The sequence below is a fragment of the Thunnus albacares genome, chromosome 13 (genome assembly GCF_914725855.1).
Source record: "Thunnus albacares chromosome 13, fThuAlb1.1, whole genome shotgun sequence".
In the NCBI taxonomy this organism is placed as follows: Eukaryota; Metazoa; Chordata; class Actinopteri; order Scombriformes; family Scombridae; genus Thunnus; species Thunnus albacares.
In genome coordinates, this window is record NC_058118.1 from 13,365,599 (window position 1) to 13,378,319 (window position 12,721).

At 40.6% G+C, this 12,721-nt stretch overlaps 2 protein-coding genes across 2 annotated transcripts; both read left to right on the plus strand.

Annotated features, from left to right (window-relative positions):
- The first annotated feature begins 6,304 nt into the window (after positions 1-6,304).
- bud13 (BUD13 homolog) lies at positions 6,305-10,189 on the plus strand. Its single transcript, XM_044371327.1, has 10 exons — positions 6,305-6,506; positions 6,674-6,761; positions 7,406-7,490; positions 7,586-7,888; positions 8,216-8,520; positions 8,610-8,718; positions 8,912-9,050; positions 9,175-9,356; positions 9,475-9,556; positions 9,758-10,189. The coding sequence occupies exons 1-10, from the start codon at positions 6,367-6,369 to the stop codon at positions 9,849-9,851; spliced, it is 1,527 nt and encodes a 508-aa protein (XP_044227262.1). The 5' UTR covers positions 6,305-6,366; the 3' UTR covers positions 9,852-10,189.
- A 653-nt stretch (positions 10,190-10,842) lies between these two features.
- snrnp35 (small nuclear ribonucleoprotein 35 (U11/U12)) lies at positions 10,843-12,382 on the plus strand. The gene has a single exon (XM_044371328.1). The coding sequence runs from the start codon at positions 11,174-11,176 to the stop codon at positions 11,873-11,875; it is 702 nt and encodes a 233-aa protein (XP_044227263.1). The 5' UTR covers positions 10,843-11,173; the 3' UTR covers positions 11,876-12,382.
- Positions 12,383-12,721: the final 339 nt, after the last annotated feature.

A 12,721-nucleotide genomic window follows, 5' to 3' on the forward strand; every position in this document is an offset into this window, starting at 1 on the left:
AGAGAGGGCGAGAGAGAGAACAAGAGAGAGAGAGAGAGAGAGAGAGAGAGAGAGAGAGAGAGATTAAACACTCCCACAGGCAGTGTGCAGTATTGCACCCACATGCCACACATAACAATATGCAGTTTATCAGGGCCGATGATAAGGATCCCAGTTTTATCTGAATTTAGTTGATGAAAGTAATCAAACATGCAGTGTTTAATGTCTACTAGACAGTCTTTTATGGTGGATAAGCTAGTGGGGTTTTCAGGCTTTACTGGGACATATAGCTGTGTATCAGTTGTGCTATGAATAATCATTTGTGTCATATATGTTTTTCCCATTAAAGAGTTCATTTATCTGCTAAAAAAATAAAAACACATCTGCACTGTAAATTATTTCACAAGATTTAACTGTATATCAGTAGTTTGATGGCATGGTGGACTGTGAAGTCACAGTGTACAGATGTTATTTTACTATAATTTATTGCAAAAGAGGCACAGTAACTTGCTGTGAAAGTAATGGAACTGGTAGCCTGTAATTTACTGTAAACTTACAATCAAATATTTTACAGCATATTTCTTCCTCTTCATTGAAAAAATACAGAATCTATCAATATGCAAATATTTTTCTTTTCAAAAATGTAGGACACTCAGAGTTACAGTGTAGGAAAGAGTGATGTCCACATGCACTGAAATCTACTGGTGAAAGGACATACGTATAATTGCAAACTGGTTTGGCCTGAATGTCCAGGGGTAGATCATATGCAGAGGAGGGAAGCTCTGTAGAGGCAGCCAGTATGGGCAGGTGAGAAATGACACTGAACTGTAACAGTATGAATGTGTGTTTCTCTGTGATGAACAAGTACTGCATCCTGTCCAGCTATTTTCCTGCCTTCTGCACACTGCATGATCACGCCTCTGTGATCCACTTTATAATGACTCTAATTTTTTAGTATGTAGATTTTTTCATATTTCACTTTTTTCCATCTGTGTTGCCACAAGTGTTCAGCTTTCACTCTGAAAAAATTGAGGATTGGATGATGCAAATGGATTCCATGTTGTGAAATCCTACTTTCCCAGTGGTTTTGATCATACTTACATATACAGCAACCACTAAACCTGTGATGCACCTGAACCTGCAACTAAGTTGAAATTCCTCTTATTGGCCTTTAGGTGGAGACAGTCCACCTCCATTGTCAGTCATTCAATGTGACCATGCTAGAAATTTCTATGGTGACACAAATTCACCCCATGATGATATGCATTTATACAATCATGTTAATAAAAATGACATTTCTTTGTATTTTCTCATGAAAATAATTCCACGTAGTCATTTTATTCACCACAGTCAGTGTTCAGTTATGCGTTTGTTATACAGAGCACAGTAGAATAATCACTCTAATCTAAGAGAAAAGGTCATTTGTAATAGCAGAGCTATTCATTCATAAGAGCAGCTTTAAAACCAACATGGACATCAGAACAACACAGAGAGATCTGAAGGGCAAATCAGGACATGAGAGCTGATAATGATACAAAAGCAAGGAGACGACCAGAGGGAGGAAAAGGAGAAAAGGTCATAACACCCTGTCTGCTGGTAAAAAACGATGACCGAGTTTTGCCTCAGCACACGCAGTCTGGTGTCCTCCGTCAGGCACTGCAGAGGAGAAAGACGAATCAGCGCTCTCTGGTCCACCCTCACCCCTCCCACTCTTCCTCCGCCTCTCTGTATCACTCCCACCTCGTCTCACAAGTGTGATGCGCTGCATTGCTGCACACTGAGGCAACTGCCAGCAGTTATTTATCCCCCAGCCAAACGAGAGCAAGACAGCAGGAGTTGCTACATCAGCCAGCCTTGATTGGAGGTAAGACCCCTCAAAGATGTTCATCTGCAGCTCAGGGAATAGGTGAGGTCACACCAGGATGACAGGGAATATGCTAGAGTATGTACTGTAGGTACACAGGATATGATTACAAATACCTACAGTATGTGCTGATAAATATTAGTCTGTATCTTAAAATTAAAGACTCACTATGTAATTATTAGACTTGAGAGAATGGCAATACAAAACCGTGGCAAGGGCATTGCAGAAATGTGAAGAGTAGAATAACAGATGGACAATAAAACAGAAAAGAGTAAAAATTTGTGTCATATTTCACTCTGAATCATGTGCAGTCATTAGATTTGGCTGCATGTTGGCTGGAGGCAATTCTGAAGGCAATTAGAGGATCATTAGATCAGAGTGTCCCCAACTTTTCGGCTTGTGGCACAAACAACAAAGTCATGTTCACTGTATTTGCGACCTTACAAGGTGACCAAATGGATGATTTTGTCCTTTTAGTTTATTTTATTCAACTTATTTTTGCTCTTTTTTTGTCACTGTCCTATAAACAATGAGATGACCTCACCCAAAATGATCTCACAACCCCCCAGACAGCCTGATATAAATGGATCACAACTCATTTTGTCATGTCACGGTCAAAATAAATTCATTTGAGGCTCTTTGTAATTTGCTTTTCTGTCTAACTTTTGCTCTCTTTTTTTAAAGTTGGATGGGTGCTTTTCCATCATGCTCAAGTCTCTGTTTGTGTATGGAGTTCTGGGAGGTGAGAATCATTTTCAAGAAATATTTCTACTCTGGTATGAAGACTTCTATGTAATAAATTAAATGTATCACTTCTGTGTTTCTCATATGCCCTTCTTTGTGTTGCCCCAGTGTTGCTGATCCCAGCAACGTGTAATTTGATCTCCGTGTGTGTCGAAGATGACGAGGACCTGAGAGTAGACTGCCTGGTTGATCCCAAGCCGAACAAGATCACCGACTATGAGTTCTCTTGGTCCTTCGGATCCAAAGAGTCCCTCATCAACACCAACGTGTCCGGTTCAGCAGCGGAGAGCCAGTTCAAAGACAAAAGCTACGTGGAGGAGCTGGACTCGCACCGCTACAGGATGACCCTGAAAGACTTCAGGGACAAACTCCCCCACAACACCACCTACATGTGCAAAATATCTGGGGTGGGTGCCAGTGTCAGCATCGAGAGAGGTAGGTGAATTGTGTGATTGTGTGTGTGTGTGTGTGTGTGTGGATTTGAGGGAGTGAGCATGAGAATAAGTGAGTGGGAGACAAAAAAACTGTCTGCAGCCAACATCTCTCTCCAACTTTCTCTGCAGATCATCTTGTCCCGTGTTCTGCTGTCAGCGTTCTTCTGCAGAGCTCCTGCTCCTGGATTGTTTGTCTGCTGCTCTTCTTCTATCACACACGCAGCTAAACAACCAGACTTATGCTGACCAACACACAGACACACACACACATATGACCACGCCTAAGCATCTGCCACAACCACAAACATCTCTTGAGTAAACAGACGGTGTTATGTAACCAACAGCTTGCAACTTTGTCTCGACTTTTGTTTTCCACCCAAGAGCACTTAAATAAATTGTTGCCATAACTCTCTCTGATGATAAATAGAATGAATAAGACTTGTAAAATGATTCAACAGAAATGTTCAGAGGTGTGCTTTTTTTTTTGTTGCTGTGGAAGCACACAGAGCTGTATGTGTGATACACTGAGTAACTTGCAATGTAAATATTACTTTGGAAGCTGCAACCATTGTTTTCAATAAATGTATGCTATTTTAAGTTAGATATTGTCTCTTGTGTAAAACAACAATAACTAGAAGAGTGCACTCAGTAGAGCACAGATCTCCGCCAAGTGTGTCTTGGGGCATGTCGGTGGGGAACAGGAAGTGCAGGGCAGGCTGTCTGTCCAGCATGTATGCATGAGGGTAGTGGAATAAAGGGGAGACAATATGCAGGAAACATTATCAAGGTGTAATCAGAGTAGACAGGCTATATGGAGACAAACCTCGGACACAATGTCCTTACTATATAAACTTAATAGGGAAACAATAAACAGGACAATATGTCCATACTTCTCAATTTAAACATTATTTATGTAAAATATTTTGTTATTTATTTAGAACAATCTGTTGTAACACACCACACAAAATAAAACCCCTCCCTCCCTCCCTCCGTCTCCCCTCCCCAACAAAGAAGTATTGAATCTCCCTCAATTGTCCCTCCTGGCTCCCCTACAGTCAAGATGGCGGCTCGTATCGTGTCAAACTTTAGTGGATCATAACCATGGATGTATAAAGAGAAGTTCTCTTTATACATCCATGATCATAACATATCGGGTATGGAATTAATCTGCAGATGCTCTGGTTCAAGATGAGACCACACCTTTCTACGGATGTCAGTTTTTGAGCCACGCCTGCAACAGATTGTATGCCTTGTTTTTGGGAAGGGTCTATCTGCAGTTTTGCAGACCTACATGACACGCCCACTTTACAACATGACACACCCCCCTTGATGGTGTCACCGTAATGGCATGTTACACAACACACCCTGATGACCCCTAACCTTTTCCATCCCACTCCTCATGCCTTAACTGAACCAAGTGGGTGTGTCATGTAGTAAAGTGGGTGTGTCGTGTAGATACTCTGAGTCTGCAGATAGACGTACTTGTTGTTTTTAGCCCAGCCAATTGCCGGAAATGCCTATTGCTATGTCATAACACATATCATAAAATGGCGAGGACTGCTGAAAAGACGGAAGTCTAAGCTTTACGATAGGCTCATAAGGAATGGTGTGATAAAATAGGTTTCAAAAATTGTGAATCACCAAAACCACAAGAGGTTGTTGAGCATACAGTCATAAATGTGCACAAAAAATATCATGCTGATGGGTCCAGTAGTATGCGAGATTAGCTGCAGACAGATACACACAAGGACACACACACACACACACACACACACACACACACACACACACACACAGAATTACAACATGTTGTAGCGTTGGGTTGTAGTCTATGGGTTAAAGAGTTCACAAGTGAATCTATTGATTTGAACTAGGGCCCAAACAATTTTGGGGACCAATGCTGATACTGATATTAGCAAGTACAAAAAATTCTGATATCAGTATATCAGCCGATAATCAAATACATATAGAATATATACATAAATGTACATTTTTTGCAATGATCCCTCAAATGTGGTTATCAAACACTTGTGACAAAGATATGTCATGGAGGCATGATATTTTACAGTTTAACAATAAACTTTATTGTACAAAATGACATCAGTGCACTGAAACAGTAAGCTTCAATAATTATAAAAACACTGAACACAAAAGACATATGAATGTATATATAAAACTTGAATTAAAAAAAAGGATCATATATACATAAAATTGCCTATATAACTTAAAAGCAAAAAAAAAAATTAAAAAAAAAAAAAAAAAAAAAAAAAAAAAAAAAATATATATATATATATATATATATATTCTGTCTTTACTCAATGCCCTTAAAGGATAGCTTCACAATTCTCCAGTCTGTTAAAACAACAGTCAGGTGTCCATGTGAACAGTGAAAGAGGTTTTCCTTGCCATAATCATTCCTCTTGTTCATACTGGCTATTAAGAGATCCCCATCAAATGCACTTTCATTGTAAGTGATGGGAGTGTGTTAAAAATGAATCTGAAGCTTATATGAGGTTTCAGCAGTCTGAGTTAGTCATATCAAGTGGATATCTGCCACATTTGCAGTCTTTTTAGCTTCAAATTCCCTCTTTTTTCCTCTCCTGCTCTGCTGCACCACACTTGTGGAACAGCCTTTCTAACCATGTGAGGGCAGCAGAGACTCTCACACTCCTCTCAGTGAAATTTAAATAAAGGTTAGAAAAAAGACTAGACCTAGACTCTTTTCAAACAAGCTTAAAAACCATTTTGTTCAGGAAGGTAAGACAAAAAATTTTTGTCTTGTTATTTTCTTTATGTTATATGTTTTAACACTGTAGCACTCTGAGATTCACTGCAAATGAAAAGTGCAGTACAAATTGAATGCATAATTAATATCATTACTATTATTATTAAATTCCCTCTTTGTGTTTCCTCCGGCAGTGTTTCCCTGTTGAGCTGCAGTGGAAGTATAGTAACAAAAAGAGGGACTTTGGCACTAAAAAGACTGTAATGTTGAAAGATATCTACGTTATTTGACTCATTTGGAGGCCTGAAGCTTCATATTAGCTTCAGATAAACTTTTAAATACATTTTTGCACAGAAGGAGGCTTGTGGATTTTAGCCCCCATCACTTACATTGTAAGTGCATTATGAAGGAATCTTCTAATGGTCAGTATGAACAGGGGGAATGATTACAGCAAGACACCTACTTCAATGTTCATTTGGGCTCCTGACTGTTGTTTTAAGACTCGAATAATATGTGAACCCATCCTTTACCCTAGCTGTCTGTGATATTGAGATTAGACATGTGGTTGAAATTGGCATTCTTGACCCTCGGCGGCACACGTAGTTTCCGACAACACACTGATGGCCGCCTCATTTGGTAGCGGCAAAGGACCCGAATTATCTAAAGCTGAATACTTAAAGCGATATTTATCCACCGATGAAGATGCCAAGAAATCAAAGGGGAAACTTAAAAAGAAGCGGCGTAAGGTTCCTGAGAAAGGGTGAGTAGATGGAGATTATTTTAATTCAACTATCGCCGGCAGGTTGAGCCGTTAAGCTAGCCGAGTCTCAGTAGCAGTTAGCTGTTTGGCGCTGCTCGCTGCCTTAAACTCTTTGTTTTGAGTGATAAATAGATGCACTTAACTCATTTTTATTTCTTTAACTCAAGGCTTAAAATAGTGGACGATGACATAGACTGGAAACAGATGGTGAGAGAGGAAAAGGAAGTTGAAGAGGAGGAAGATGAAGCTCCAGTGGTAAGGACTTGGCTAACTTTAATTAGCTGGTCTGATTCACATGGTAAAAACATTCAAAAACATCTGTAACTTAATTGTAGGCATATATTTCTGTCCTTATCGTTTGGCATTTGTGGGGATATTAAATGGTTTGCAAGAAAAATAAACTGCGTTTTATCGCTTTATCATTATTTAAACCTTGACAAAAGAGTCACAATTTCAAAAATGCAAAAGGACGTGTCTTGAGATAGTGTGCGATTTAGATTTTAAGAAACCTGTTGTCACAGTACATATAAGTTTACATTTATATACACTCACACGCACACACACACACACACACATATATATATATATAGTGATTAGGGCTGCAAACAACGACTATTTTCATACTCAATTCATCATGAAGTCTATAAAATAATAGAAAATGGTGAAAAATCCTGATCACAGTCGTCAGATTTGAACAATTTGTCTGACCAACAGACAAATCAGAGGGTGATTTAGTTATTCATGCCTTGCACCAGGCAGCATCCCTTTCATGTAAAATTTGGCTACCATGGTATAGATAGAATGGCAAAATCTCTAACAATGCTTATCAAATGTATCGTTATATCACTATATCACTTAATCCTGTTTTGAAACTTAATGTCTTGTTTTCATCTACTCAGATAGCGGAGGTAGTTGACGATCGACCAGAAGAAGTGAAACAGCTGGAAGCCTTCAGAACCGGCAACAGGTGGAAAGTGATTGGAGGTAATGAACCGTTGTACTTGAAAGAAGTAGAGAGAATCTGTGTCTGTGTGTGAAACAAGATGTATTTATTTACTTTGAGTCTCCTCCCTTAATAGCTGATGAAAATAAAGACTCAGATGAAGGAAATGAAAGAGGGGATCAATATCCAGAGCATGTGACATCAAGCAGGAGTCGCCATGATTCACCAGACATATCTCCTCCCAGGAGAGGTCGCCATGACTCCCCAGACATATCCCCTCCCAGGAGAGGTCGCCATGACTCCCCAGACATATCCCCTCCCAGGAAAGGTCGCCACGACTCTCCAGATATGTCCCCTCCTAGAAGAGGTCGCCATGACTCCCCAGACATGTCACCTCCGAGGCAAAATTCAGGGAAATCGGGGAAGGTGATGAGTAAAGGTGAGCGATGAGAAATCATTTCTGAGCCCAGATCTCTTTGGCATAGTAACGAGGCAACCTGAACGAAAGTTTTAAAAAAAATTCAATAACGAGAAAACCATCCAATATGCCATGTTTACAACAATATTGACATCCTATCTCATTACATCATTATCGTAAATGATAAATCTGGATATATCCATATATTGGCCTGCCCTTTAGGTTTTTACTGTCACCACCTCAAATTCCAACTGGCGGACTTCCTTATAAGAGAAAGTAACTTTTTGTTTCAGTGTTCAGTTCATTCATTTTAACGCTTTACTAAATAACAATTCATTTCTTTGTCAGATTCATCTCCTGCCAGGAGAAAACCCAGCTCATCGTTATCAAGTCAGAAACGTTCACCTGATCCCCGTCGGTCACCGCTGGCTAAGAGGTCTCAGAACAGACATGATTCAGACTCTGACCAGTCACCTCCACGAAAAAAGCCACAAAAGGGAGGAGCTTCGGACTCTGACCAATCTCCACCAAGAAGGCGTTCAAAAACAAGACGGGGCTCCGATTCTGACCAGTCTCCACCCAGGAGGCGGCCACAGAGTGGGAAGGTCTCAGATGAAGATCTGTCACCACCTCGTAGGCCTGGCCAGTCACAGGTGAACAACTGATGTTATCTGAAGATTAATATGAAATATTTCGTCTGTTGATTGGGACCAAGTTTTTACTCAGTCTTTTTTCTTTTCAGGGCCATAGGATGCTTTCTGGTGGGAAGGCAGGTCTGGTTTCCGTAGATGTTTTAAGAAAAGAGCAGGAAGAGAACCGACGCAGAGAAAGACACAACCAGCCACTGGAAGGTTGGATCAGCTTTTTTTATTTTAAGATACTTTTCCTTCACAGCTGTTCATGTCAGAGCTCACAGGATTTTGCATCTCGTATCACCTGTGATTCATGCATACCTTATGATCATAGCCCTGATTAGTTCTTTTAAAGTTAAATGATGCAATCTCCGCTGAGATTACATTATACCATTTTCCCTGCTATCACTAGATGAATCCCGCAATGCTCAGACTGTGTTCCGAGACAAGAGTGGTAAGAGGAGGGATTTGGATTCAGAGAGAGAGGAACAGAAGAAGAAAGCTGGAGAAAAAGCAGCAAAGGATGAGAAATACGCTCAGTGGGGTAAAGGGTGAGTCTGCATAATATCTTCTCACAATAGAAAAGGCTACAGAGTGCAGTTCTGTACACATAAAGCATTGAAATGTGTTATGTACCTACTTTTTACCCTGATCAACATCAAAATATGTTTATAGGTTGGCCCAGGGCCAGATGCAACAGCAGAAACTTGAGGATGCAGTGCATGAAGCCCAGAAGCCGCTGGCACGTCACTACGATGACGAGGATCTTGACCGCATGTTGAGAGAGCAGGAAAGGGAGGGAGATCCGATGGCTGCCATGCTCAGACGGAAAAAGGACCGCAATACTAAGACACAAGGTGTTAAATGTTAAATATATGTACCTTGTTATATGAGTTGACTGATGCAAAATGGTTGTTTGCCATCTACATTATATAGTTAAATAAACATCTGTAACATTTTACTTTTGTTTTCCAGACAAACCTCGATATAAAGGCCCTGCACCACCTCCAAATCGTTTCAATCTTCAACCAGGCTACCGGTGGGATGGAGTTGACAGGTAAAGTGTGCGAGTCTGTGAAACAGAGTGACGACATGGAGTGAATGTGACCTTATGTCATTTAACATATATTACAGATCCTTACTCCTCTCTGTTCTCCCACATCTCATATGGTTGCACAGTTATTTATAAAATAATTGTGAAATGAGGAGTGTTATGGCAGGATTAACAGTGGAATTTCATTTTGTTTGTGTCTCACAGGTCAAATGGTTTTGAGAAGAAGCGCTACATGCGGATGGCAGATAAAAAAGCCATGCAGGAGGCAGCTTATAAATGGAGCGTTGAGGACATGTAATGATCAAGAGCAGAGCCGAAGAGCAGGATGGCCCATCCTCAATAGAACTAGTGTGACATCAAAGTCGAGGCAGAATATCTCATCTATACTGTTGAAACAACTACAGATTAGACACATCTACTCAACACACCTGATATTTTGAAATAGATTTTGTTTCAAAGCAGTTTGATACTGTACACTGTACAATATACTGGATTATAGCAAACCGATAAACTACAAACATAACTGTACATAGCAGTGAAGTGACAGCGTCTTTATGATTTTGTAATTATTGATTCTATGTGGAGCAGAGACAGATGTGTTTTCTACAGTTTTATTAAATAATTTGTTTTTGTAAAGTGTTGAGCTGTGTGGTTACTTCACACATACATCAGCACAATTTCAACTTTCCATGAAAGCATAATGAAGTCGACATTCAGTCATGTTATATGGTGGAACGGTGGTGTGTTGCACCAAATATAAAATAGTTCTGGAAGTGCATAGTTTTTTTTAGCCTCTTTAAGAATCCAATAAAAAAACTTTTTCAGGGGAGTGGGCTTGACTCAGCAGAAATTTTTCAGACATTAACAATGGCAGGTTTCCTTTAGGTGCTTAAAGTGAGTCAGCATGAATAGACAACTGGAAGGCCTGAATAAAACTGAACTATCATTAATGTACAAGAAGTCCTCAAAATGCTATGGATGAAATTATAACTGGCATATCAACAGATCCATCTCAGCAACAGCTGAGCAAGCACCATCTTCTGGTTAAGATCAAATATTTTGGTTGAAAGATCTGGGAAAAGCTAGTTAATGGATCTTGAGTTGGGATTGTTTAATAGAATTATATTATAAACTTATAATTCAAATATTATATCTGTAGTTATTTCATCATACATTTGCAAATGCACAAGACAGTGAGTGTGCTTGTCCAGAGAGAAAGGGGTTTGATCAACTTCTATGATAATATATGCACAGAAAATTGAGTTCAAAGGGTTAAAAGTTTTTTTTTTCATATGTTACTTTATTTCCACATTCTCGTCAACACAATTGTAAATTACTGAACATATGCGTTCATATTTACATACAATTATAATTGAGGACAGGATTTGGAGGCTGCTGGTATCAGTTGAGTGAGTAGGAACTATTAAAACGAGACACGTTATAACCTGTTTCACTACGGAGTGTTTTTGTTGACGCACTTGTAATGGGGACATTTAATGAGGTAACACGAAGGTACTTCAAAGGTTCTTGTAACTAATAATTGATGAATGTAGTGAAATAACCGTCTGTGAAACAAGTTTAATTTTTTGGGGGACCTTTGTAGCTTCAGTCCGGGTGAAAATGGCGGACTGGAGTCCGATAGCGAAGGCTTACGACCCGCTGAAAGCCGGTAGCATCGACGGCACGGACGTGGAGCCCCATGACCGCGCCGTATGGAGGGCTATGGGAGCCCGATACAAGCCCAACAAAGGTGTAGTAGGAGACCCTCTGCTAACTCTGTTTGTTGCCCGATTAAATCCCCAGACCACCGAGGAGAAGCTGCACCAGGTATTCTCCAAGTACGGAGACATCCAGCGGCTCCGGCTGGTCCGGGACATCGTCACGGGCTTCTCCAAAGGATACGCCGTGATTGAGTACAAGGAGGAACGGTCTGTTGTCCGGGCCCGTCGGGACGCCAACAAGCTGGTGGTTGAGCAACACGAAGTGTTTGTGGATTTCGAGCTGGAGAGGACCCTCAAAGGATGGGTGCCTAGGCGGCTTGGCGGCGGGCTGGGAGGGAAGAAAGAGTCCGGACAGCTGCGGTTCGGCGGCAGGGACAGACCTTTCCGTAAGCCCATTAACCTCGGGGTCGGCCCGGAGCAGGAACGGGCCGGTGGAGGTGGTGGAGGGAGGGAGTGGGACAGACCGGGAGCGAGAGACAGGGAGAACCGAGACAGAGAGGCGGAGTGGGGGAGCAGAGGCAGGAGAGATGACCGGGACAGAGGAAGAGAGAGGGATGACCGCAGACACGGAGACAGGAGCAGGCACCGGGACAGGAGATGAAGCCCATATTTACACATCTTCACATCTTCTCATCGGGATCACTGGAAGTCTGAGACAAATGTTGTGATGCACACTCCAGCTGCCTGCTTCCATGTGGGCAGTGAAGGAAACTGTTACTGATGAGGCTTTCCGGTGTTTCTGTTTAACAGACTTGTCTTTTAGGAAATAAGACTGGACTATATGGTTAAACAGAACTTGTTATCGTATCACTTGTTGTGATACCTGTTAAGACGTGGAAAATGGAAAAACTCCTGTCAAGGTTTTAGGTTGATGTTGATGGTATTGGCATGTCGACCTGAAGCCGCCATCTAGTGTTCTTCAGGGAAATCTAACTTAGTGAATTCTTCTGTTGTGTAAAGTCAGCAGAACATATTTATTTACAGTATTTTATAGACATTTTGTATATTGATGTTGTACAGCCTTTAAAATCAGAATGTGCTACTGAATGGACAAGATGTAATTACTTTTATACACCTATAAAATATCTTTAAATCTTATTGAATTCAACCTGTTTTAGTCTCTGTTTTAAAATCTGAGGTGTATTACAGTATTAAAGGATTCCTTAGTGGTCTGGGTAGGTGGGCTGTTTAACAATTTAGCCTCTTAGTCAAACTGTACATGTTTTTACTGAGGGAGATTTTCTGAGCTTCATACTTGGTACAAACCCAGAGATGAAGGGTTGTATAACATTGCCTCTGTTAGAGGAACAGGGCCAAATAAACCAAGATCAGTTTAAGACGGTGGCGTCATCCTTTTTAAGGTAAAATGTTACAATCTAATGATTACAAAAAAAATGGACTTTTCTTTCTCCATTGTCAGGCATATTGATTGAAATGTTTTTTGTTT

Excerpts from the sequence above, each read along its gene's own strand:
- bud13 (XM_044371327.1), top strand. The coding sequence starts at position 6,367 with ATGGCCGCCTCATTTGGTAGCGGCAAAGGACCCGAATTATCTAAAGCT. Across the intron at positions 6,762-7,405 it reads AGGAAGATGAAGCTCCAGTG|ATAGCGGAGGTAGTTGACGA; the intron begins GTAAGGACTTGG and ends TCATCTACTCAG. Across the intron at positions 7,889-8,215 it reads GGGGAAGGTGATGAGTAAAG|ATTCATCTCCTGCCAGGAGA; the intron begins GTGAGCGATGAG and ends TTTCTTTGTCAG.
- snrnp35 (XM_044371328.1), top strand. The coding sequence starts at position 11,174 with ATGGCGGACTGGAGTCCGATAGCGAAGGCTTACGACCCGCTGAAAGCC.